Genomic DNA, 26,268 nt, shown 5'->3' with positions numbered 1-26,268 from the left:
GCCAGTTTAGGTAGCCAGGAGTGATAGTGCCCTTAAGAGGAATAGGGAAGTCCCAAAGAGAGGAGAAACATTAAATTCATTGCTTGGTGTTAAATATCTCATATCTCTTAAGAAGCAAGACTTGATCCTAGATCTTTGCTGACCCCAGGCTGACTTTCTGGCTACTATGCCAGTTTTTTTCCTAATCCTAATTTAAAAATGACAAAATTCAGAGAAATTAGTGATTTTCCTAAATTTATGTAGTTGGTGATCACTCAGTGTCAGAGCTATTGCTTGAATTCATCTGTAGCCAGTACTCTTTTACATGACATCAGTTGTTAATTGTGATGTTTTATTTTGACCCAAATATTCCCCCCTGAGTTAAATAAGTGTATGTGTGTGCATGCACAGGATTTGTAGATGCACACATTTGCTTTGCTTATTTAGCCTTTTTAAATTGTATAATCATTATCATATTAAATAGCATTTCTCTACATTGCATTTTAAAATACAGAATAATTATTGTTTTCTCTTTGTGATAATTATCTTTAAGTTGGTCCTTATATTTTTTAAAAAATAAACTTTACATGAGTTCATGACTACAGGCAAACTGGATCCTCAGAAATATTGGTTCCAGTTTACACAACCTCCCTCAGATGGGAGGTGGAAACTGGGAGTTTGTGTAAGATAACCTCAGAAAAGAAAAGACCAAGCAGAATTTTTATTCCCAGTTTGGTTCATATGTGGTCATATATGCTTAATACTTCACTGTCATATTGAGTTTCTCCTAGATGGGGATGGAATTCTTTAAATGATATCAAATTACAAGTCTATAAGTATGTTAAATTCATGTGTTATAATTTTCTAGTACTTACAATACATAAAGAACTTTTCAACTGTTCAGTCTGTGCTGTCTTACTTTTGATTCAGGGTCATTGCCTATGTAAAAATAACAAATGTTTTAGATTTTTGTTTTTAATGGCCAGAGGAATATCTTATGAAATGAGCCCTAAGATAAACTGTCCATCTTATTTTGTAGGACATTGGATGTTTTAAGTGATGATGTTTTGAAGGATCTTTCTGTGTTCTACAGAAAAATGGTGAGGTTTGTGTTGTACTGAATATGAGCAGAAATATCAGCAACAGAAACAGTCTGTTAGTGTGTTTTCTAATGGATTTTTTTCTAAATAATTCCCATACTTAGGATACTTTTATATGAAGAAGTGAAGGGTTTTTCACTGACACTACTCCCCTACTAGACCCTCATCAGAACATATCTAAAGAAATGGTGAAGATATACCATTAAAGGACTAAAAATGAATTGCACTCTGATTTTTAAATGAGTAGAAGTTAATAGTTTCAAAGATAATTTTGTTATTACAAGGAAATGAAGAAATTAAGGTTCGACTAACCCCTAAGAATTAGGTAAAAACATTATTTTACCTAGACTAGAGAATATGTATGTCAGGAATGTTCAAGTTTTATTCTTCTGTCTTATGGAATGTTAGGCCTATAACTTTATATTTGACTAGTATTTTAATTACAATTTTTCCCTTATGTTTGAAATGTAGACCACCACTTTGTGGTATCCCAGATTTTTCTTGTTAATTTCAGTACATTCTGTAATAAATATAATTTGGTAAGACTTTTGAAGATCTGTCTTTCTAAATAGAGAGAGAAAGTTCAGAGGTCCTCTTAAAAAAATTGTGTAACATCTCTGTTATGCTGCAGATACCAGCAATGGATAGAAGGGTAATAACACCATATCAAGATGGTCCAGATATCAGCTACTTGGAGGCAGAAGATGCTGATGTTTTTTTGAAAGGAGAAATGAATATGGAACACAATTACCAGTAAGTCTCATTGTTTTTGTCTTCTTTTTCTCCCTGAAATGTGGTTCCTTTGGTGTGTTATCGTCTACTCTAGATCTGTCATATACACATCTGTTTATTTAGAGGTTGTCTCCCTCATTAGTACATGAGTTCCTTGAGGGTGTGACTGCATTTTTGCCTAACTTTATTTCCCTGGGGCTTAGCAGTGGGCCCAACATGTAGTTTATGCTTAGTAATGGCTTGCTGATGAACTGATTGATTAAATGTACGTCTCCCTATTTTATGTTTCACTTCATATTTGACAGTCAATTTTTTAAAGTCAGGATTTAGTAAATTAGCACAGTAGGATTTCCTAGTTTATGTTAATGTAAATATGTAGTCTAATTTGTAAAATCCTATTTTTTTTACTTCCCATTTTCTAGGATATTTTCAATGCATGCAACAATCATTATCATAAAGAACTTTGAATCTTAGAAACTAAATATATGGAAAAATAGTTACTGATGTTTTATCAGTCATCTTTTTTGGATGGTGAAAATATTGTCTTTGATTTTGTCCGTTCTTTTTAGAATTTTCCCTTCTTTGTACTCCTTCTAGCACAGATCTGTACTGTGTGTATTCGTTCAGATCCATTGATTCATCCCAACTTTCTGGTTATTGACCTTCATGCAGTTGCCTTGATTTTTCTTTCCATTTACATTTTTGTAGTCACTGTGTATGTTTCTCTCCCTAACCCCCCAGTTTTGCTTCATTTTGCATCAATTCATATGCTTTTGCATGTTTTTCTGTATTTTTTAGCCAGATTTTTTTTTTTTTACCTTTTCATGTCATGTCATTTTGTAACAAATGATAGAAAATAGATTGGCTCAGTTAATTGCATTGTCTATCTCTATTTTTTCCCTTTTTTATTAGTGTTGGATCAGAGATGGCATTACTAAGAGACTAGTGATATAAAATACTATGTTCCAGTTTAGTTGTATGTGTAATACAGTAGTTCTAGACATCATCATTTAAATAATTATTTAATACAAAAGTGAAGGAATACATCTTGCATCTGTGTTGTATTTTTAACTCTGCAAAATATTTTTGCATGTATTTTCTCAGTTTCATGCTCAATAAGTCTGGGGTTATATATTGTAATATATGGTAATATATGGTAATCATTATCCTCATTTTGCAAATAGGGTAACTATGACACAAAGTAATTAGCCCAGGATCGTACAACTCATTAGGACTAGAAGTTTGGTTCTTACATGTTTATTTCACATTTGCCTGAATTCTATGGCATGATTAAAGTAGAATCATAACTGCCGTATCTACTCTCTGGTTTAGGTTTCCTTTTATATTTAAAGACATTTGATACTTGTTTTTTTAGAGAAGCTTTCTTCAAAAAGGCCAAAACAAAAGCAAAAAAGAAGCCACGAAAGCGTTCAGACAGCTCTGGGGGTTATAACCTTTCAGATATTATTCAGAGCTCACCTTCCACAGGTGAGTGGCAAGGCTTTTTAATCACATTCCTTTTAAATTGTCTTATTGTTGTTGTGGAATAAGATATGTTCTTGATATATAAAACATAATGCCACTTCAGAGAATAGAAATGATGATGTATCTGCATAATAATTATGTATCTACATAATCTACAACTTCCAAAATTATTAAATTTTAAAAAATTATTAAAATTATTAAAAATGATAATATCTTTATTATGTGCTTTTTGAACATACAGGAGCAGAGATGTTGCAACATGGTTCAGATTGTAGCAGTGATGCTTTCAGGGTTGCCATGGGTGAGTGTTAAGCTATTGTAGATAGAAGAGTCATTGTTCTCTGTCAGTGTAACAATGAGTACATTATTTAGTGCAGTAATATTAAATTTTACTTCTTCGATACTTTTAAGTATCTGTGATTTTTTAATTCTAAGTATTCCTTCTCCTAATTCCATCACAACCCCTCGGGGACTTAGTAGATAGTTTTCAAGAGTAACTGTGCTCTTAAAACTCATTGGCATGTGGTCAGTCCAGTGATAAACTCCCTGAATATCATCCTAACATTTGTTTTGAACTAGCAAAGAAGCTGGGGAAAATAACATTCCAAGGGAAATAGTAAATGATTGATGTTTCTCATATGACTCCAAAAAAAAGCATTTCAAATCCTGTGGTCTAAATTTCATATGTCATTGAAATTCAGGAAGGTATGTGAATTTTATTATAACTTATTTCAGTTAAAATTATTGTGATCAAATAGAACCTCACATCTGAATACTTTATAGATAATAAAATTTTATGCATTTTTACCTTTCTAAAAATATGTTTTTAAATTTTAAACCATAGGCTTGGTAAAATTGGATAAAACCAACTCTGCAGAATCTCTTCCAGAACTACTGACATCAGACTCTGAAGGTAGTTACGCTGGAATAGGTAGTCCTAGAGACTTGCAGTCTCCCGATTTCACAACAGGAATTCATCCAGATAAAACTGAGGTTTGTTTTTTAGTAGTCTTCCAATTTGGGTTTTTTGTTCTATTTTGTATTCATGTTTGCTACAAAATATCTGGGTATACAATTTAGCTGTTTTAGCTATCCCATTATCCTAATAGCTTTAAAGTCAACTCCTAGCTGACTTTAAATGAAGTTACAGCTGGTCGCAAAAATGGTTTATACATTTTTATATACATATAGCATTTTCCTTATACTTGTATGCTATTAACTACTTTTACATTTTTTCAGCGATTACAGTTTTTAGGCTTTGTGATTTTAAATTCATTCCATATTTCAGAATAAAATATTTATTTAAATTCTTGCGCTGAGTACCTAACAATTTCTTTGACTGTTTTGGGAAAAAAAATTAATTTATAACTCAGCTAGTTAACATTTTACTTTGAGAGACATCAACCAAGTTTGGGAATTTTTTCAAGTGGCACATTTGTAACAAAAGTAAGGAAAATAGAAACAAAATTTCAACACAAAGAGACTGGACAAAAAATTAGAACCCTTGGTGTAGCTCTGGATTGTAGCTGTTCTCCTGATTAATTTCTGGGGAGGACCATGAATCTCCTACAGTGGTCGGAATACTTCTGAGACTTAGAAGGCAGTTGAGGGCATCATGAAGTTTCATATAAATGAAAATCTCTTGGAAGTCACAACTAACTTGACATACAGGCATGTATGATTTGTGTTGAAGTATCAGTTATACAATCTTGGGGATTTAAAATTCTTCATAAGTAAATAATATTAGCAAGTTTACATATAGCAGTTTATATTCTTCTAATGCTAAAATCATCCATATTTAGTTTTATGCTTCCAGAGTTTATCTTAATAGTTCTTCATATAATTAGTTTTATATTTAATGCTTACCTTGAGAGGGCTTTTACATGCAGGCATACTTATTTACCTTATGGTGGTGAATAATGTACAATAATGTGCTAACTAGGTTTGAGATATAGTTGAATGTCTTAAGTAGGTTAAATCAACTAGATTTTCTAGAAGGTATAATGGACTTTTTAAAAAAGATTTTGCTCTTTCACTTTTTTTAAATTTTAGGTGATGAAAATTAAAACATATGTTAATGGTGCATACCCTGTGCATTCTAGCGAATATGCAAAACCATATGAAGAATCACCAGCACTTAAAATGTCTGTTCCACAGTCCATTCCCAGTAATCAGATCAACTGTGCAAGCTCTTCTAATTGGGTTGCCAGCTCTTTCAGGTGGGATGCTTTTGATGTGTTTATTAATTTGGCATATACAACTTAATGGAAAATTTTCCAGAGTAGTCAGTTTCTAAGACCTTATCTTTCTTGATGTGCAGTAAATCTCTTTAATAGATTTGTATTTTTATCTCTGCAGTAGCAAGCACCCCAGCACACCCAGGATGGCCTGCTAGCACAGGTTCTTTGATCTGCTTTATAAAGGAAAGACAGCTTCAAAGGAGTTAACAATCCTTCTTTAATTAAACATATATAGGTCATTCACTAGTTCAGGGGAAAGGTTAACACCCTGGACATGTAGAAAATACAGACAGAAAATACAAGCAGAGAAATTAGCACAAAGTTCAATAGACAAGGCTCCTGCTGTCTGAACAAAGTAATTCAATCACCTACATACACAACTGAATGGGAGAGCACAAATCTCTGAGTAGGTGGCGGGGCAGGGCAGGGAACAAGACACTCTTAACAAATGGCTGCTCAGAGTCCCAGTCAGGGAATCAAAAGGTCCTTCTCATAAGTGAACCCCCAAAGCAAAATACCAACCTCAGAATATATATACATTTTCAGAGCCAGAAGGCATCGTGACCCTCATGACTCAGTGTCTAATTACTGTAGTACCAAAAAGGGTGAAAGCCTTCCCTACAAGCAAGCTTCCCCCTAAGCAAGCTCTTTCTTAGGCAGATTTCTCCCCTAATGGGTTACATGTGGCTCAGGATGTATCACAGCTGGGCTGGAGTTTAAAGCAACCAGATATCCGTGATTGTACACATGTGGTCACATAGGCCTGTTAATGGATGGGAAGATCTTCCTATTCTATTAACATTGCAACCTCTGAGACTTTTTTTCACATTATGGATTCACTGTATACCTTAGAGGGCTAGCTATAGAGTAAAAGCAGTAAACATCCTTAGGTATTTATTGATAACACATATTGCTGGCCAGTGATTCTAACTTAGCATCCAAATACATTTTATAAACATATGTGCACACAGAGGCATGTACATGTATACAAGTATGTATACATGCCTTTATGTGTGTATGTGTGGGTATGTATATAAATAACATAACACATATTAAATCTGTGGTTTCACCTATGTAGGGAGCTCCTGGTAAAGAACTGTACAGTGACCCCTACCCAGCATCTTATAGTTTTAGAGTTTGGAGAGTTGCCCAATGATGTATATTTTAAGCCATTTTTTACTCCCCCATTCCTGTGATTCTCATAGGTACCCTGCTACCTGTCTCTCATTGTCATTCAGTTATTAGTCCTGAACGTTCCACTTTATGATTATTTTTTGCTCCCATTATGCATTTAAGAATTTGCACCTTCCTTGCCCTCATACCAGGACAGAAGTTAGCTTCCATATAGGTACTCTTAATCTTTGAATCCGCATCTAGCTATGGTTGCCATTTAACTGTTGGCAGTACTAAAATTCTTCTTAATCATTGTCCTTTTATTCTTCCCTTCTCTGTGCTGTCCTATTTCCCAGATTCATCAGTCTTTAGCATGTAGCCACAGTTCCTCCTAAGGAAGGAAGGTTGAGAGAGGGCATGGAGGACCAGTCTTCACAGTGTGCCTTTAGCCACTTAAGTGCATTATTACGTTTTGTGTTATTAGTTCTGAGTTGATTATTGTCAGGCCTTCCTCCACTTACAATTTTGACACCTTATCCATCATATATAGAGAATAAATAGGTCTGTACAAGTAAATACACAAAATCATGTATCATTTTATTGATCTTTTATTTTTACATTACTTTGAATTTTCCCCTAAGAAATTTTTTCCTCCCAGAGAGAAACTGTTATAACAGATTTTTTTTTAAGAAAAATGAAAAAGAGGAAAAGAAAAAAATAAAACCAGTTAATACATTAAAAAAAGCTTAACGTTGTATTCAATGTACTCTATCTGTAGATCCTGATTTTTACAAAGGAGCAGAGGAAGGTGTCTTCTCGTGTCTTTTCTTTGAGGCCAAGCTTGTTCTTTGTAATTTTTAAACGTTGTATTTTGGCTTTTTGTTATTGTTGTTGTTTTCATTCCTGTTGTTGTAGTCATTCTCCCCCATGACCCCCACTCTGTTTCCCTTTGCTTTAGTTTATTTAGGTATTTCTGGAAGTTTCTCTTTTCATCATGCTTATTCTTTCTTATAGCACAGTAATGTTCGATTACATTTCTGTAAAACAAAAAATAGTTGGCTTTACATTTTCACTCATGATTTTCTAGATCAGTCATTTTTAACTTTTTTTTCTGGGTCATGGAAACCTTTCGCAGTATTGTAAGGCCTGTTTGCCTCTTCTCAAAATTATGTTTTTAGATGCATAAAATAGGATTGCAAAGGGAACCAATTGTATCAGAATGTAGTTATTAAAATATTAAGTTCATAGACCCTGGATTAAGGATTCTTGCTGTGGAATATCAAACATTTATTATAATATGTAATATATGGCATATGAATGTTGTTTATTTTCTTGAAACATACTATATTTAATAGATAATATAATATCAACTAAAAACCTAAATCTTTAAAATTGCAAGGTAATGCAGAAATCCATTATTTTAAAATCTCACAAAACTAATAAAAACTTGTCATTTTGATAAAATGATTTATTTAAATAGATTGGAATTTGATATCATCATTTATATTTCTGTTTTAGTTATTTCATTTTAGTTTTGAAATTAGAGATTTGGGAACTAAATGATTCTCCATCAGATTTTGTATTATTTTTAAAGCCCTATATATACTTCTTCACTAAATTAATGAAGCTTTTGAGAAATTGATTGCATATTTTTTCTGTGATGTCCTTTTTATAAAAGAATTATACTTTCAGCCACATTTGCTTGTTGGAACAAAGAACAGAATGACAGAATAAAAGAGCTATGGTATGAGCACTAAAGTTGACTGTTGATTAACTCTGAAAATTCTTTGTAGTTTTGAGAAATTAATAGGGGCATGTACAATATATAAACAAGATTTGAAAACCTGTTCTAATTCTAAATGCCAGAATCTAAGAAAATCCTCATAATAGTTGGTCTTCAAATCTACAGTGCAAGCAAGGTTGAGTCTGGAGTTCTCTTTGTTTTACGGATTTCAACCCCAAATGCCTTGAAATCCACTGTGTCATAAATAGCAGTATTTCTTATCTCTGAAATAAATATTTCTTGGAATTAATTGTAGATGTTTTTCTAAAGGGAAATAATAATCATTCTTCCTTACGTTTGAAAGTTTACAAAGTATGTTCCTTCCAACTTTGTATACTAGGTAGTACAAGTATAATCCCCAGTTTGCTGATGAGGAAACAGATTCAAAGAGGTTAAGTGACCTTTTTAAGTATGCTATATAGTTAGAGATTTGAATCCAGTTCTAAAAAGATTGAACCCTTTTCTTCTCCAAGTCTAGGACACTTTCTCCTATACCATGCTACTGTTCTAACACATCTGTAGGTTATGAATGATTCTTAAGTTTTTAGAGGAATATTAGTTGATACTAACAATGATTTTTTTTTAAACAAGGAAAGAAAGCCAAATAAAACAAAATTATAGTGGTTAAGTTACATTGCTTGCTAAGAGATATATAGGGGATTTTGTTAGGTCCCAAATTCTGAATCTATAAAGATGATTGAACTAGTTTTCTATTATCTAACAACCCACTAGTAGATTTTGACTACTATTGAGAGAATATTCAAGTTTATTTAAGGGTCCATTTTTACTTAATGTTATGTGTTTTGCATTAATATAAATAATTCTGCTTATTAAAACTTAAAATGGAAAAGAAAGGAAATGCTCTTCAAGGTCCTTTTTTATCTTAACCAATAAAAATTTAATGTGAATTCCTGTGTGGCATGCCATTTGACCAAGAAAACTTAGCAATCTTTTCTTTCCTTAACTACTATTTAAAAAATAAGTTACATTTTAATTATGTCATTTAACATGGTAATGACTTTGAAAGTATTTTTGTTGTGTTATTTATATATACATATATAAAGAAAGGTTTTATCTGAAACATTCTATTTGAGGTTTCCCATAATTGAGGAAGTAGACATAAATTATACATCTGATTACCGATCTTATATATGATTTAGACAATTTCTGTGAAGGTTAGAAACTGGAATGTAAGTGAAAATGAGTGTCTTGAAAGGTAACCTTTTTATGTCATTCAGCCCGGTCAGCCCTCCTGCCATGGATCTTAGAACCATCATGGAAATTGAAGAAAATATGCAAAAATGTGGAACTACACCAAAGACAAATTCAAGGTCAGTTAGGAAACAATGTAAATAAAAGAAGAAAATGTCACAGAAAAGGCAGTACTTTAGATTTATATAATGATAATTTTTTATACTTTTCATTTATATTTTATAATTAGAGGTATTTTGAATTTAAAAAAATTTTCATTTCTTAAGGCAGTGTGGTACTATGACATTTTTCAACATCACTGATTAATGACTGTTGTGCAAAAGCACAAAAGTAGGACTAGACTAGGTAGTTTTTCATGCCCCTTCTAATTTTAAATTAATGAGCCTATGTGTGATCTTGTTTCATTCATGTAGAATGTGGGAACTTGTTAATTAGGGCAGATCTGTGGCTTAAAGGATAAGTCCTTAAAGGTTTGCTGAAGCACATGGAGGTCAAGTGACTTTTCTGGTCTCATACAATTAGCAAGGGTCAGGCAGGATTTAACACTAGACTTTCCTGACTGCAAGCTCAGAACTCTACCTACTTTGCAGTGCTGTCTCTTTAAGAAAATCAAAGTAGTTTTTTTTTTTAATGTGCTCATAATATTAATGTAATTGACTGCATCTAGTTACCGTGTGATTTTTAGCCTTCTTTATTTAGTTATTTGCTTCACTAACAATTCAGCTATCATTTTCCTTTATGTTTTGTTGTATAGAAAATGAGAACTAGTGCATTTGTATCAATATTTAGTTCTACTCGAAATTAGGAAGATCAATTAGTTTGTCTTCTCCTTTTTCTGACCTTTATTCTCTAGCTCGTTCTAAGTTATTCAGCATACATAAAATGATTTCCTGATGGCTGTTTTTGTATGTTATCTTGAGTGAGTTGAATTGATGGTTTTAGTCTATATTCTGAAAAATATAACATATATCTTTTCTTTAAAATCAGCATTTTGATTAGTTTAATCAGCGATACTAAAGATTTAGTGATTGTGAATAGTGAATCACCTTCATATCTAAAGGTATAGAAGCATTAGTAATAGAGATACTACATAGTTACTCTTTAATCCTATAAAAGATTTTTACCTTCACTTTATCTTCAACGTTTTAATTTTACATCAGTAAAATCTTGCCGAACTAGAGTAGAATTCTACTGATCATGTTCAGCCTCTTTTAAATATTAGAAATAGCATTTTTCTTCCTGGTGTTTGATTTAATTTGTAGCAAAACTACTTCTCATGGGATTAAGCTTTCTCAAAAGCAAAGAAAAATGATTGCCATGGCTGCCAAGGAGAACAACCCAGGAATGAATAGTGTGGAAACTACAGTCATGACCACTCCTTCTATATCTGCAAAAGCCACAAAACCAGAGAATGCCTGGTATGTTCTTTTACATTAAAATAAGCACATCTATATATCTCTTTGCAAGGTATTTTTCTCATTCACATATTTAAATAGTGTTTATTAATGTATGCTTCTTTAATGTTTTATTTCTTAGTATATCACTGTGATTGAAATTCATCCTCTATTTTTTCAGTTTTTGAAAATGATTTTATCAAGGAAATTAGTAATTTTATGTTTTTTATTTTGCTAGTAGAGATTTAAAAACTACTAGTGATGGGAGTTGAACTCCACTTAGGTAAGCCCTTACTGTGTTAAGTTAGCCATTGTACTAGGTTCTGGGAAAATTAAGACAAAAATGAAGCAGTTCCTGCCTTTTATTGTAAAAGAAGAAACAATATGCACATGTTTTAAGCATAAACCACATAGATTTTTAAAGTAATGAAAGTGAAGGGAACAGTAGTTGCTGGAAGGGATCACAAAGGTCCCCAGGTGCTTCAGCTGGTCTTTGAAGGAAGTGAGAGAGATTCTAACAGTTGTTGATGAAGAGGCCTTCCAGGCATGGGAGACAGCCTGTACAAAGTTTCAGTGATGGGAGATGATATATCATGAATGAAGAACATCAAGAAGAAGCCCAGTTAGATTGAACTAAAGGATTTCGAAAGAGGAGTAATTTATAATAAACTAGAAAATGGGTATGTATAAACATCAGACAAAGGAGCTTAATTACTTTAATATTAGCATGTTAATTAGATTCAGAAGGATATATAAGGTTAATAATATACTACTATGTTTTTGTATGTGGTGTTTAAAAAGGTTCAAGAGACATAGTTTTTGGGTAATTTAATAATTTTATTAATAAAGCCAGTTGGTTATTAATAAAAAGATGGTTATTTGGCCTTTTCTCTTAAACCAGTCATGGCAGCCAACTCACAGTTTTTATGTATCCTTCAAAACAGTATTTGGTCCATCAAACAGCAATAAAATCTAACTGGTTAACGTGATTGGAGGTGGGCTATATTAAAATGAAGGGCTGAGTATCTCTTGGGTAGGGAAAGTATCTCTGTACCAGACCACCCATAACTTTAGGTTAGCAGTCCAAAGAATGTATACTCCATTGGGCCTGAATAGAACGTAATGAACTTCCCCATCCTAGATTAATTAAATTCCTTGCAAAAACTGGACTTAAAGTCAGGACTTTGGAAGAAGGGTAGGGGAGACTGAATCTCCCTAAGATATTTCTCACATATACTTGAGTTTTTTTTATTTTTAGTAGATTTTTGTTGATAGTTTTCATTTTTACATAGCCTACATTTTCACCTATATGTGTTTATATATAATTATATTTATATATGTATGTTAAAATATATATACACATATATACATATATATGCATATACACATGCATATAAAATTTATACAATGCTTTAAGATTTGCAAAGTTGTTTACAAAAATTATTTACACAACAACCTTGGGAAGTAGCTATTTTATCCCTTTGTTACATCCCCATGAAAGTGAGGCAAACAGCAGGTAAGTGACTTGCCCAGGATCACACATTGTGTCAAAGGCTGGATTTGAGTCAGTTTTTCCTGACTCTGGTGTTAGCACATTACCCTCTGTGTCACCTAGATTCCTAAAGGATGGATGGGTAGAGAGAGAAAAATTCAAGAAAATTGATTAGTCCATTGAAAAAAATCTGATCTCGAAGTCAATGTTTTATACCTATGAATTTGAACTCCTGTTTTTGTAGATGAATGGGAAGAGATGTCTTATTGTATCTTTGAAACTAAGCTTCTTGTTGATAATTTCCCAACATTCAATTTCTATTATTGTGTACTTCTTGATATTGTTAGAATCATTGAGTCTAAAGTTTTCCTGTTTCTGTTTACTTTATTTCATTTTGTATCAGTCTTTCCTTGCCTCTCTGTATTCATAATATTCATCACTTATAGCAATATTCTGTTACCTTCATGTACCGCAGTTGATTTTGCCATTCCACAGTTGATGAGACATTTACTTTTTTCCCAATACTTTGATACTACAAAAACTGCTGCTAAAAAGCTGTTAGTATAGATGGAGCCTTTCTTTTTGTTATTGAACTTCTTGGCTTGTGTGCTTCATATTGGGTCAAAGGGTGTGGATATTTTAGTCACTTTATTTGCAAAATTCCAGATGTCTTTCCAGAATGGTATATCAGTGTCCTAGTGTGCCTGTCTCTCCATAAAACCTCCAACACTGACTATTCCTATCTTTAATTATTATCTGCCAATTTTCTAATTGTGAAGTGAAACCTCAAGGTCGTTTTAATTTGCATTTCTCTTATTAGTGATTTGGAGCATTTTTTCATATTTTTGTTAATAAGTTTATAATTCTCTTGAGAACTGTTCATATCCTTTGACCTATTGAGGAATGGTTTTTGGTCTTAAATATTTCAGTTTCTTGCTTATTTATTTTGGATATTAAACTTGTATCAAATACCTGATACAAAGATTTTTTTTCCCCGGTTGACTACCTCACTTATCCTTGATATGTTAATTTTGTTTGTGCAAAAGCTTTTCAATTTAATGTAATCAAACTTAAATATTTTATCCTTTGTAATTATCTCTCTCCACTATTAAGAATTCCTCTTCTCATAACTATGAAAGATACATGATTGTTTTCTTTTATTTTTTATAGCCATATGATCTTTAATATTTAGGTCACATCCATTTTGAATTTACTGTGAAATATGGCGTGAGATGCTGATTGTCCTGAGTCTGATTTCTGCTAGAATGCTTCCCAGTGTTTCCAGTAGTTTATAATAGAATCCTTTCCTATATAATTTATGTCCATGAGTTTGTCAAACACTGGGTTAGAGTTTAATTATTTCTGATTCTTCTTCCTTATTCTGTTCCACTCACATATTTATTTTTTAATTAGTACCAACTGTTGTTGATGATTGTTGCTTTGCACCAAGACTTTTTAAGTGAATAAATGAATGAGTTTATTAATATTAAGGACACATGGTGTGCCAGGTACCATGCCATGGAATAAAAATTAATGGTTACCATACTGAAGAATTATGAGTTATTTTGCATCTGTTTGGAGAACAAATGCCTAACTGTTTTGACCTTTTAGTTTAAAAAGTAATTTGCATTGTAATGTATACCAAGGTGGGTTTTTATTTATTTTATGGTAGTTGTAAATGAATTTTTCCAAGCTGTTTGGAAAACCACAAATTAACATTATTTGTGTTGCAGTATATTTTTATTTTGTTAACTATTTTCAGTTACATTTTAATCTGAACAAAGCAGCACTGGGATTAGTGAACTTGACTTGACATCTCTCTTTTATTCTTACAAATTGGCATTTAAGATTTAACAACTTTTTTTTAAGAGGAAACTGTATTCTTTCAAAATGTTCTTCCATATTATCTGTCACTGTGGAATTTGTCATTTTTTTATATCTAGCCTTTTCCTCTAAGTGAAAATTCCAGTGCCACTTTTGCTAGGGAATAGAGCCCTGTTTAATTTTTGTGTGGTTACAGATGCCTGTAAATGTTCTTCCATAAAATTCATTGGCTGCTAAGATGGAAAATAGTGGTAGCCCAAGAGTTAGGAAAGTAAAGTATCAGTGAAAATGCTTTCATGATTGATGAAAGAAAAATTGAACTAATTTAACATTTATTTCTTAAGACAACAATCATTATTAAATGCCTACTATGTGTCAGCCCCTGTGCTAAGTGCTGGGATTACAAAGAAAGGCAAAAATAATCCCTGCTTTAACGAAGCCCACAATCTAATGGAGAAGACAGCATGCCAAACAGATATATACAAATAATACTACATACACATGTGTACATACACAGTAAATTGGAGAGAATCTCAGGAGAAAGGCCTTAGGGTGAAGGGAAATTAGGAAAACCTTCTTGCAAAAGGTGGCATTTTTAGCTGAGGTATGAAAGGTCAAGAAAATGGGGAGACAGAGGAGGAGAGAGAGTTCTGAACCTGAGCGACAGCCAGTGAAAATGTTCCGAGTTAGCAGGTAGAACGTCTTGTGTGAGGAACAGAAAGATCAGTGTTACTGGACTGCAGAGTGCATGCTGAGGAGTTAAAAACAAAAAGACTGAAAGCAGGAGATGACCAGATTACTAAAGGGCTTTAAAAGCCAAACAGGATCTTATATTTCATCCTGGAGGTAATAGAGAACCACTATAAGGTATTGAATTAAGAGGATATCCTTTAGGAAGATCACTTTGACAGCAGAGTGCAGGAGTACCTAAAATGGGGACCACTAGTGAGACTTGAGGCATTTTGTATTAGCAAACATGTATTGTGTTCTCTTATTAAATTGAGGTGACTTAGAGAAGTTCTGTATAAAAGCAAAGAGCAGTATCATCATTGACCACAAATCCCCAAAATACTGTTAGGAGAAATTTGGCAGTAGAGTGCTTTTATGCGCATAGCTATGAAGTTTTTGTACTCCATGGAAATGAGATACTTGTCTTGGAAATTCAGCAGCTTTACTGGCAGTTACATCTGCCAAAAGGGTGGGGAAACTACTGGCACTTACTCCTGGTTAACTGAAGACACTGTATACTTTGTACCCTGCTTATCTTTTTCTGTTGAAAGAAATCTCCAGTTTTTTGTTTTTGTTTGTTTGTTTGTTCTTTGTCTGTGAAGACCTAACGATAAAATAAAAGTACAGTTGGGATCTTTGAAGGTAGATAAAATTTGTATCAGATGTACTTTAAGAGGTCTAAGAGTTCTTATGACCCCTCAGATAGTCATCGGGGATAATATTCTACCTTTTCCTTAAGAGTTTTTAGTTTGTATTTTAAACACAGAGGATTTAAAGCATGGACAAACAGTAATTTCATATTGAAATAAATTCACAAACAATTAGGATACCCAGATTTCATAGTAGAAAAAGAAATGCAGAGGAAAAATTGCATGTTCAAAGTAAAATTTCCTGATTTGTAGCAAAGAAAAAGGTAGTTGAAATAGGGCAGCAAGAGTAAGGGTCATTGGCATTTAAAGGAACAGATTGGAAATCTATAGTGTACCTATGATATTGGAGGTCAGATCTGGGTTGTGGCTGGAGCTGGCACACATGCCTCTATCTGTGATCAAATTATCAAGACTTCACTTTTTGACCACTCTTCTTTTTGGGGGTAAGAACTTAAAAAAAATTTAACTGAAAGCTAAGACATCTGGTTGCCTACTTAATCCATATCTGTTCTTGTACTGTAATGTAATTCATTAACAGAAAATCAGGATGAATTAGAGATCTCAGGTGAGAAATAATTTTGTAAGGTTTTTTGGACCCTAATAAAAAAGACTTTAAAAATGGAATAGAGAAGTCCTTATAAGCTGTATGTCAACCTACATTTTACTTATCAAAGTCCATAGTTCTCTTTTTCGTTAATCATTGTGCCTTCACTTAAACAATGCCTCATCAATCTAAAACAACTACTAAATCTTTTTTTTTCCACATGCTGCTTCAAAAATAATATTATCTACATAGGCTCTTCAAAGTGCATAATGTCTCATCTATCAATAAATGCTTGCCTGCCAGGGTTGTTTTGGTAATCAAGTAAGATAATATATGTAAAATGCTTTATAAAACTTAAAGCTTTGGATAACTGAGCTATTATCTAAATTCATAGCTTCAGAGCTGTTCATCAGGCTGTCCCAGATTACTTACGAAAGATGACAATTTAAGAATACCTTAAAGAACAAAACACATTTTTGTATCGGTTGACAAATGTAGTTCTAAGCCTTTCAGACAATTCAGTTCAGTTCTTCACTATTTAAACACTGAATTTTCATAGAATCCATTCTCTGTATTTAGGACAACCTACTTACTACTTAATTTTTCCTTCAAAGACATCATGAAATTCTGTACATTCTTTAAAGGATTTCCTTATTAAATGAAAGGGAGGTGTGACTTGACAGTTGATCACAAATTGACTCTATGGACTTAAATGATAATATAGTCAAGACAAGTATAGATCATTATTATTTTCATTACTTTTCTTATTTTACATCTTTTATATTTCTTATGTGGGAGTGTGGTTTGGTGATTATATTGGAATTAGGTGAAAATCCATGCCTCACTTTCACTTAATCATAAAATTAATCAAAGGGGAATTGGTACTTCAGAGGAGTTCTTTTGTAAAGCTTTTCAAGTAATTTATGAATTTAACCTTAGTCCACAACTTAGTCCATGACTGGATTTCACATTTTGGGGATTTTATGTGGTTAACATTTACAAAATGTCCTTTATTTAGATAACTTTTTATTATGTTTCCTACAGAATAATTCTAGTTAAAAAACCCCCACAATCATTATCACAGAACACATTCTGCATTTGTAATCTCTATTTTTGACTGTATGAAATGTCTTTAAAATCTTAGTGCCTCTTTAACCATAAAACTGCACTAAGACTTTAGGGACATCCTATATAGCAAGGGATTATAAGAAAGGACAATAAGATAAGTGCTAAGAAATATAGAGAGTAGAGAAGGTGAATCCATATGTGCAGAACAGTTAAAGAATTTCCTTAGTTTAGGTCCAAGGAAATGAGAGGGTAAACTGGTTGTAATCAGTCCTTTCATCACTTCAGATTTTCCTATAAATACATGGTTACTTTTCTTTCAGGCAGAATAAGTTTTTTTTGTTTGTTTGTTTAAATACTGTTTGCTTGTGAACTCAAAGCCTTTCATACCCTAATTGGTAAAATGAAGTACTTGATAGATAAGTAGAGGTTGATTTTTTGTATTTAATAAATGCTGACAACTACAATAAAACTATGTAGAATTCTTAGAATGATTCATTTTTTACAGGAAAGTTTTCTAAATTGTAACTACTTCTGATGAAAATATTTCTGAAGTATACACATATATATATTTTACTTCTTATACAGAATATACTGAATATAAGTTGACTCTTGATGACTTAGTCATCATTGTAAGCATCACTTATTCACTGCTCTGTCCCTCAGCTGCCTTCAGCATGGCATACTGATACTTTTAAAAACTATCAAAGACAAAATTACCAAACTCAATTTATAATTTTAATACTATTCCAAACTATCAAAAGGGTTCTTTATAGAACTTGATAAAAAATATATTTTGAGAAACAAAAAGGATATCAAAAGAAATAATGAATGAAATATAGGGATGTATATGTGCACACATGCAATTATATAATATGCGTGTACATGTAACATGTACAAGCATATGTGTAATGATCTGTTTACATTTTATTTCTGTTTATGTCTGTTTATCTTCATTGTGGTGAAATAACTTAGCAAAACACATCTGCTGTAGTCTTTGGCTTTTCTTGCTTGCATCCATTTGTTCCTGCCTTTATAAAGTCATAAAAACACTTTTTTTTCTCCTTCTTCCAAAGACGAGTTATACTGGAATGTTGAATTCCGGCTTGCTGGAGGTTTTGCTGAATTGCTTTCCCATTGCTTTAGTTTATCTTTACACTTGATCTCCTAATCCTTTTATATCCCTAAATATGATGTCTAGCTCTTTTTTTCTTCATTTCTTTGTGGCCCCAGTGCTTAGCACAGTACCCAGAACATACTAGATATTTAATAAATGTTTATTGACTCACTGACTTTTTAGAAGTTAAGACATTCCTTTGAACTTATTATTTAGTACAAAATCATGGAATCACTTTTTGAAAATGCTTAACTATGAAATGTCAATATTAACATGAATGTTCACATTCTACTATTGTTGGAACATATTCCCCTGTGTTTTCACTGAAGTAGTTTAAAAAAATAACTCGGCATGTTTGTGTGCCTTCTGTCACAGGACATCTTCTCTCAATTCAACTTCATCCAAGTCATTTTGGGATCTCTTACTGGAAGAAAAAAAATCTGTTACAAATCCCACTCCAAGAAATCATGTGAAAAAAGTTTGCTTTAAAGGAATTGAAGATTCTCAAGCTTTAAAATCTGTAAGGTAATAGAATAATAATTTGCATTTTCCACTCAAGAATTTTTATTTTATGTTCTGCAGTAATTTGAAGAGCTTTCACATCTTTCTCTTTTGAAAATGTTATATTTAGAAGCGAGATGAGCCTGTTCTTCTAAAAATGAACATTTTCATTCTAATTTTTAAGAAAATTCTCTCTGAAAACAGTTCCCGAGTGTTTTCTTTTCCTCCTCATTCTCACTGTTGAATATTGTCTCCAGACATTTCCCGTACAGATACATGTGGAGGGATAATGTCTCTATACTTAAAAGTAAAAATGTTAGGCAAGTTTTCAAATAATAGAATACAATAAAATACAGCTTTGTTCTGACATGTAAGTAACATTTATAATAAATACGAGATATTTTAGCAATCCAGTCATAGTCATATTTGTTATATTTCAAACTAGAAGGGACCTTAGGCAACATCTATTCTGATGCATTCATTTTACAGATGAGGAAACTGAATTCCAGAGAAGTACTGAAGTGATTAGTTTTCAGAGTACAACTTCTTGGTTAATATAAACTTGTTGAAAGCTGAGTTTTATTGGTTGTCTAATTAAATGGAACGTTTTGATATTTGCCTTTCAAATTATACCTTCCAAAAATCATAGTTGAACAAACATCATGTGAACTCCTCAATTCGGCATTTAAACTGTGGGTCCAGCATATATTTCCAGCCTTATTATGCATTACTTCCTCTCACCTACTTTGCTTTTCAATTAAATTGGCCTTCTTGCTGTTTCTCACCCAGGAGACTTCATCTCCCATCTTTATGCTTTTGGCAGGTTGTCTGCCGTGCCTCAAAGGAATTTCATCCTTATCTTTCCTAGAACTTCTAGTTTCCTTTAAAGCATGGCTTAACTGCCCCCTCCTACATGGGACCATTATTTTGCATATGCTTTATGTAGAGAGAGATTGTTTCACTTTTGTCTTTATATCCCTAGGTGCCTGGTGCATAGGCCCTTAATAAATGATTGTTCATTGGATCCATTAAGGTGTCTATTTTTGGAATCTGAGGCCCCCCCAAATGAATATTTTGCTGTGCGTAGCTGAAATTGTATGTCCATTTCATGCTGTGGAGAAATGTGTTGGGTTTTTTTTTTTTTAAACAGTGACTTGAGATATTGAGAGTTCTTGAGTTGGTAATAAAATGTGTGCATTGGATTCTAGATCTTGGGGACCTTAGAGACCACCTAGATCTATGCGAATGAGGAAGCAGAGTCCCAGAGAAGTTAAAATTACTTTAAGGTTATACAGGTAGCAGAGGTGGGATTTGAATTCATGTCCACTATATCCCCTACATCTGGAAGGACCACCAAAAGTCATCAAATCCACTCATAACACCATAGCTTTATTTTACTTTTTTGTTTTTTGAAGATTTCTGGAGAAGTAAAATTTTCTTTCCTCTGTAATATGCTAATGTACTAATTTCACAGAATACTTTCTTACATATCACCTAAATCTTTCTTAAAATGGAGAACTCTTAGAGTTATAAATGAATTTAATAACCATTTGGTGGTCATGGTTTAATCAATAAATACTTGAGTGTCTACTCTGTGAAAAAAATAGTTTCTTCTCCTTTGGGCAAAAAACAAAACAAAAGGCTTAATGCTTTTAATTCTTTGAGATTTTAAATATTTAGGTCTAATTTCTTTTGGATCTTCCCACCTTCCCCATCCCTCCTTACCATAAGTCTCTTAGATCTATCAAATTGCATTTGTAGGCTCAACAGTCTCGAACAGCACAAGGTTCCATCCAGTACAAGGAAAATGGTTTCTCAGTCTTAATTGTTTACACAACAAAAAATTCATGTTATTTAATGTTAGAATTGCATTGCTGATAAAAGAAATAAGCTTTCATAATGGCTTTTAATATGGTGAATAATTGGATTTCTCTGAACAGATTTTAGTGTTGCATATAAATTTATTGTTTATATTTTACTTTGGCTTAAAATTTTATATTGTTTTAAGTACTATCCCTGGAAGTTTTCTTAATTGAATAAATAACATTACATCTAAGAATTTTAATTTAAGTGGAACTGGGACAAAATACTTGTTCTGTAATTGATTACTAGAGTATACTATAGTCTTAAGGCTACTAATTATTTTCTTTTATGTGACTACTTATTTAATAACTTTTCCAACTTTAGAAAATAAATTTGTACTCTTTGCTGTTGTAGTAGAACCTAATACAATGTTATACATCTTTTGGGTATTTAATCACTGTGAGCTGTTTTAAATAGTTACATGGTATATACATAGGTGCAGGAATAGTAGGAAGAATATTATTAAAATACAGATTGGGTTTTTTTATCTTGTCATATATGTTGACAGAGGAAGCAGCTAGGTGTTCCAGTGGATAGAATACCAGACCTAGAGTCAGGAAGACTCCTTTTGCTGACTTAAATGTGGACATTTACTAGCTGTGTGACCCTGGGCAGGTAACTTAACCCTGTTTACCTAAGTTTCTTCATCTATAAAATGAGCTTGAGAAGTAAATGGCAAATGACTTCAGTATCTTTGCCAAGAAAACCCCAAATGGGGTCACAAAAGAGTTGGATACAACTGAACAACAACATATTGAGAATAGAATACTATGAAAATCATGCTATGTAGAGAACTTGGGAAACATGATCAAAACCAGATGAGAGCATGAAAGGATTGTGATCTGAGACAGTTGAGCACATACTAGATCACTGTAGTAAAAGAGTAGCCTTGTGAATAATTCTGTTGCTTTTAAAGACTTGTGATTTCATCAGGGTGGTTGTTTTTTCTATTAATTTAGGCTACAGCCCCTCCTCAGAATTAGTAGATGGTTCAAAAAACTACCTGATGGTAATGTATTTTTCTGAGCTTAGGTTGGTCCTCAAAGAATAGATACACAGGGCATTACCATACTTGTAACTGGGAATATTTCCAGCTGGAGGCAGCTAGGTGGCACAGTGGATGAGAATGAGACTTGGAGTCAGGAAGATTCTCGTTCAAATCCAGTCTCAGACACTTACTAGCTATATCATTGGGCATATAACTTTTCTGTCTGCTTCAGCTTCCTCATCTGCAAAAGACTGATAATATCTCAAGATTGTTGAGAGAAGCAAAAGAGGTAAATTATGTAAAAAGCTTTGCAAACCTTAAAGTACTGTATAAATGCCAGCTGTTAATATTATTAACATCGTTGTCATTATTAGAAGACGTGCCATAGCTTTCTTCTCTTTGGTTATTATCTTGGAAGCAATTGGTGCAAAAGAAAAAAACATTGTATTTGGAGGCAGAAGACTACCACTTAGTACATACCTATGTGATCATAAACAGGGGGCTTTTGGGGCCTTAATTTTCTCATCTGTAAAATGAAGAAGTTGGACTAGATGACCTCCAAGGTCTCTTCCAGCCGTATATCTATGATGCTAAGAACTTAGTGCCATTTTTGTGTCATGATGAATGAAGTAGAAATGTATTATGTTACTATGCATGTAAGTAGTATTAGGAAAAAAAACCCCAAAGTGCTTTAAGACTAACCATTTTCTGCAGAGCCTTCAATACTATTTTTATATTTATAGGTGATATGTATGTGTGTTCTTTTGTTGGCTTTCTCACTCAAATTTCAATAAGTCAGGGTTGTATAGTATAAATATACCTCTTTGGTCATTGTCATAGCTCTGCCACTACATAACTTTACATATTAGACATGTCATTCCATATGAATATGTTGGGCCTCAGTCTCTTTATGAAATGAGAAGGTAGTATTACATATTCTTTTAACTCTATAGATCTTTGATTCTCTGGAGCTTATTTTAGTGATTTGTTCCCTTTCTTATTTATTTAGAATTTCTCCTATGTATTTGTCAGTATTCAGTGCCAGATTATTTTTATAACTGCTTTTGGTATTTGTTTTGCAGATACTCAACACAAAGTAACCCAGGCCCTGAAGGTGACCATGCTTCAGATTTGCCATTGCTAGAGAGTCCAAAGTAAGGTTGAATTAACTGATTCTAATTGCTTTTTAGATCCTCCCAAGTTGGGATGCTAATTAACCATAGCAAAGAGATTCTAATAGGAGGGGATAAAAAAAGGTGATTACTGACTTGAGAAATACTGTCTTGTTTGACGATTTCTCTTAAGTTCCTTTTCCTGACTGATCACCATATAGTCCATTCCTGTTTAGTCATGAATAGAATGATAGTTGCCACTTAGTTCTCCTTTCCTGTCTCCTACCTCATCACTTTTAAAGCTGTTAAAAAAAAATTCTGTGCCAACTTGTTTATTTTGTGAAAATAGTTTAAAAGTAGTATTAATAAAACACTGATAAAGAATAGTGTATGTCCATAAGGCTAGGGACTGGACCTGTTGCTTTACAAACCTTAGTTGTTTTTCAGTTGTGTCTGACTCTTCATGATCCCATTTGGGATTTTCTTGACAAAGATATCGGAGTTTGTCATTTCCTTCTCTAAATCATTGTACAGATGAGGAACTGAGGTAAACAGGGTTAAATGACTTGCCCAAGGTCACAAAGCTAGTAAGTGTCTGAGGCCGGATTGGAACTCACAAAGATAAGTCTTCCTGACTTCAGGAAGCACTCTATCCATTGCACCTCCCAGCTGCCCTGCAAACCTTAGAATGCTATGTCAATACTAGCTGCTATTATCGTTATCATCATCATCATCATGTACTGTGATTTCATGGGTACTGGGAAATGCTTAATGTGGAAACTCCCTCTTCCAGTTTAGGTTATTAGCACCTTCTTTATAGCTAAGAGTTTTAGAGTTCTCAAATGCACTGAGAGGTTAAGTGAATTCCCCAGGGTCCCACAGCTAGTGTGTATCAGGTAGAAAACTTGAACTCAGGTTTCTCTGGCTTTGAGACCTGTATCAAGTTGCCTGTCCCTCAGGAGCATATTTTATGACTTGGCTTTGAATGATAAATGAAAATTCACAACAGTTTTTCTCTTGCAGTCCTTGGCTGTCCTCATCACTGACTGCCTCCCCTGTGAATGCCCCTGTCACTTTTGCAGCTATTGTGGAGGAAGAGCTGCAGCAGGAGGCAGCTCTTAACAGGATTCGAGAAAAACCATTGGCCCTGATCCAGGTAAGGGAACAGGCTAAAGCTTAACTATTAATTCTTTAGGAAATGATTGTTTTGTAGGCAGAAGCAATCCCTCAGATCATGAGTCTGCCGGATTAAAAGTGGAAAAACATGGAAGAACAAAATTAAATGGTCCCAGAGTGTAAATACTAATGGGACGGCATTTGGGATATATAACTTAAAAACTTTAAAGCATGAGGAGGTTTCTTCTTTTCCTCTAATGAAAACACTTTCAACTTAATTCACGAAGTGATTATTATATGCAAGGTAACGTGCAGAAAAGAGAACAACTAGATATAACTGGTCCTCAAAAAGCTTACAGTCTTATAAATTTTTAGCACTCCATTTTTTTTAAAGTGACTGTCACAGAGTTGGCAATAGCCATCTTTCTCCTTAACCTCCACAATTTTAAACAAGAGTTTAATTTTTTCCTCTTTTTTTCCCCCTTTAGGTTGAGGAACGTGCAATACAAGACTTGTTGATCCACTATGAGGCATATGGCAACCCTGATGAGTTTGTCGTTGTTGAAAGGGCACCTCAGGGACCTATTGCCGTACCTATGTGGAACAAGCATGGATACTAATCTATTACAGATTAGATATGCATACTTCATACTCTTAATCTTTATAGTAGAAAATAGGCTGAGGGAAAGAATTCTCATAACATCAACAGTTCATTCTGGAATAAGACAAGAGTTTAATTTTTTCCAAAGCAATGATTTTAAGTATAACGTGTAATCAAAAGGAGATTTCGGAATTGTGTTTTTAATATTTTTAAAAAACGAATGGTAAACAGTTAACCATGTTAAGTTTAAGTAGAATTATTTACTTTAAGTCAGATTTGCAAATAAGGGGAAGGATAAGTAATGAAAATATAAAAAGTGACATTAAGAAAGATATCTTCCATTTGAGAATTTATGATTGTTAGTTTAGAAAAATTTGCCAAATGTTTCTTGGTATGCTTATTTTTAGCACAAAATTGATATGTTTGAGATAAGGACCCTAACCATCGCTTTCTCAGTCTACTACTAATGGCCAGAGTTTGATGATAGCCACATGTTAGGGTATATTAAGTAATGAATGTGAGATTTTGGATACTAATGCTTCACCATAGCACCTGTTTTCCTTGAGAATGTTCTAGGTTCCTCTGGAGTAGCTTATTCTTCACTGTTATTTCAACCTTTGAACGTAGTGGAAAGGAAACAGGTAAAATACTATTTTCTTGCATAGCTGAAGTTAAAATAATTACAGTTCCCCATTGCAGTTGAGAGCCTCGCTGCCTTTTAAGCCTTTTTGAAGTCTGATGGAGAGATTATCAGTTTCTCTATGTGTTAAAAATTTCCAGAATGAATGTTTAATTATGGATGTATAAGATGACTAGTTTGGAAGAGGCTTGATAAATGGCTTTGCATATTGTGTATACAAACTTTTCTGTGCCTGGTTTATCTGAACAAATTTATATTAAAAAAATAAGTTTGTCAGCCTTACAGTAGACTGGTTTTTTTTGTCTGCATTTGAATAGGTTTAATTTTAAAATTTTCATCATCTTGCTCAAGATTCTGGACAGAGTATAAAGGAAAAAACTTACAGAAATAATACATAAATGGAAAAGTGGACTAAATGGACTTTGTTAGAATTAACTTGTTTTGGAAAGAAATGTAGCTACAACTCACTAATGATTTCATGTTCTGCTATACCAAAAAAACCCAAAAAAAACAAAACCTACCCTCAAACACACAGAAACACAGTAAATATTTAAAGCAGAAGTTCAATAAAATAAAAATTAAAATCTTGATTTGCACCAATGTGTTGAGTGTTGTTTTTATTAAGTTTGTTGTCTTGGAAATACTAAGTATATTTATAAATTGATATCTTATCACTCATTAAGAATAATAAAGTTTTTCAGATGATTAGCTATTCAAAGTATCATTTCCTATGCTTGTAGGTATGTTATAAACAATAAAATGAATTCTATTTCATCTTATTAGAATTTATACTAATAAGATATATGTGTGTGTGTGTGTGTGTGTGTGTATATATGTATATACTTGAAACCTAAAAAATAAAAATATATAGTGTGAACACAAATTTGTTCACCATATGGTAGAACCAGGAGTCCCTGAAAGCTTGAAAAAGTTAACCTGAACACAAAAAAAGGAAGTAATATTTTTATCAAGAAATAGCTTAAACAGG

At 33.0% G+C, this 26,268-nt stretch overlaps 1 protein-coding gene across 2 annotated transcripts in view; it reads left to right on the top strand.

Annotated features, from left to right (window-relative positions):
* Positions 1 to 25,876, top strand: part of IBTK (inhibitor of Bruton tyrosine kinase) — an 80,216-nt gene extending 54,340 nt beyond the window's left edge. For both annotated transcript variants that reach the window (XM_072642678.1, XM_072642677.1), the window contains 12 exons: positions 1,019 to 1,079; positions 1,711 to 1,832; positions 3,187 to 3,299; positions 3,538 to 3,597; positions 4,141 to 4,289; positions 5,349 to 5,515; positions 9,671 to 9,763; positions 10,907 to 11,062; positions 18,835 to 18,984; positions 22,894 to 22,965; positions 23,947 to 24,079; positions 24,528 to 25,876. In XM_072642678.1, the coding sequence (XP_072498779.1) occupies positions 1,019 to 1,079; positions 1,711 to 1,832; positions 3,187 to 3,299; positions 3,538 to 3,597; positions 4,141 to 4,289; positions 5,349 to 5,515; positions 9,671 to 9,763; positions 10,907 to 11,062; positions 18,835 to 18,984; positions 22,894 to 22,965; positions 23,947 to 24,079; positions 24,528 to 24,659 (1,408 nt within the window). In that variant the 3' untranslated portion in view covers positions 24,660 to 25,876. The remainder of the gene's footprint in view (positions 1 to 1,018; positions 1,080 to 1,710; positions 1,833 to 3,186; positions 3,300 to 3,537; positions 3,598 to 4,140; positions 4,290 to 5,348; positions 5,516 to 9,670; positions 9,764 to 10,906; positions 11,063 to 18,834; positions 18,985 to 22,893; positions 22,966 to 23,946; positions 24,080 to 24,527) is intronic.
* Positions 25,877 to 26,268: the final 392 nt, after the last annotated feature.

The sequence above is a fragment of the Notamacropus eugenii genome, chromosome 2 (assembly GCF_028372415.1).
Source record: "Notamacropus eugenii isolate mMacEug1 chromosome 2, mMacEug1.pri_v2, whole genome shotgun sequence".
Classification (NCBI taxonomy): Eukaryota; Metazoa; Chordata; class Mammalia; order Diprotodontia; family Macropodidae; genus Notamacropus; species Notamacropus eugenii.
Note: the sequence above shows the minus strand (reverse complement) of the source record. Positions and strands in the feature narration are given on the sequence as shown.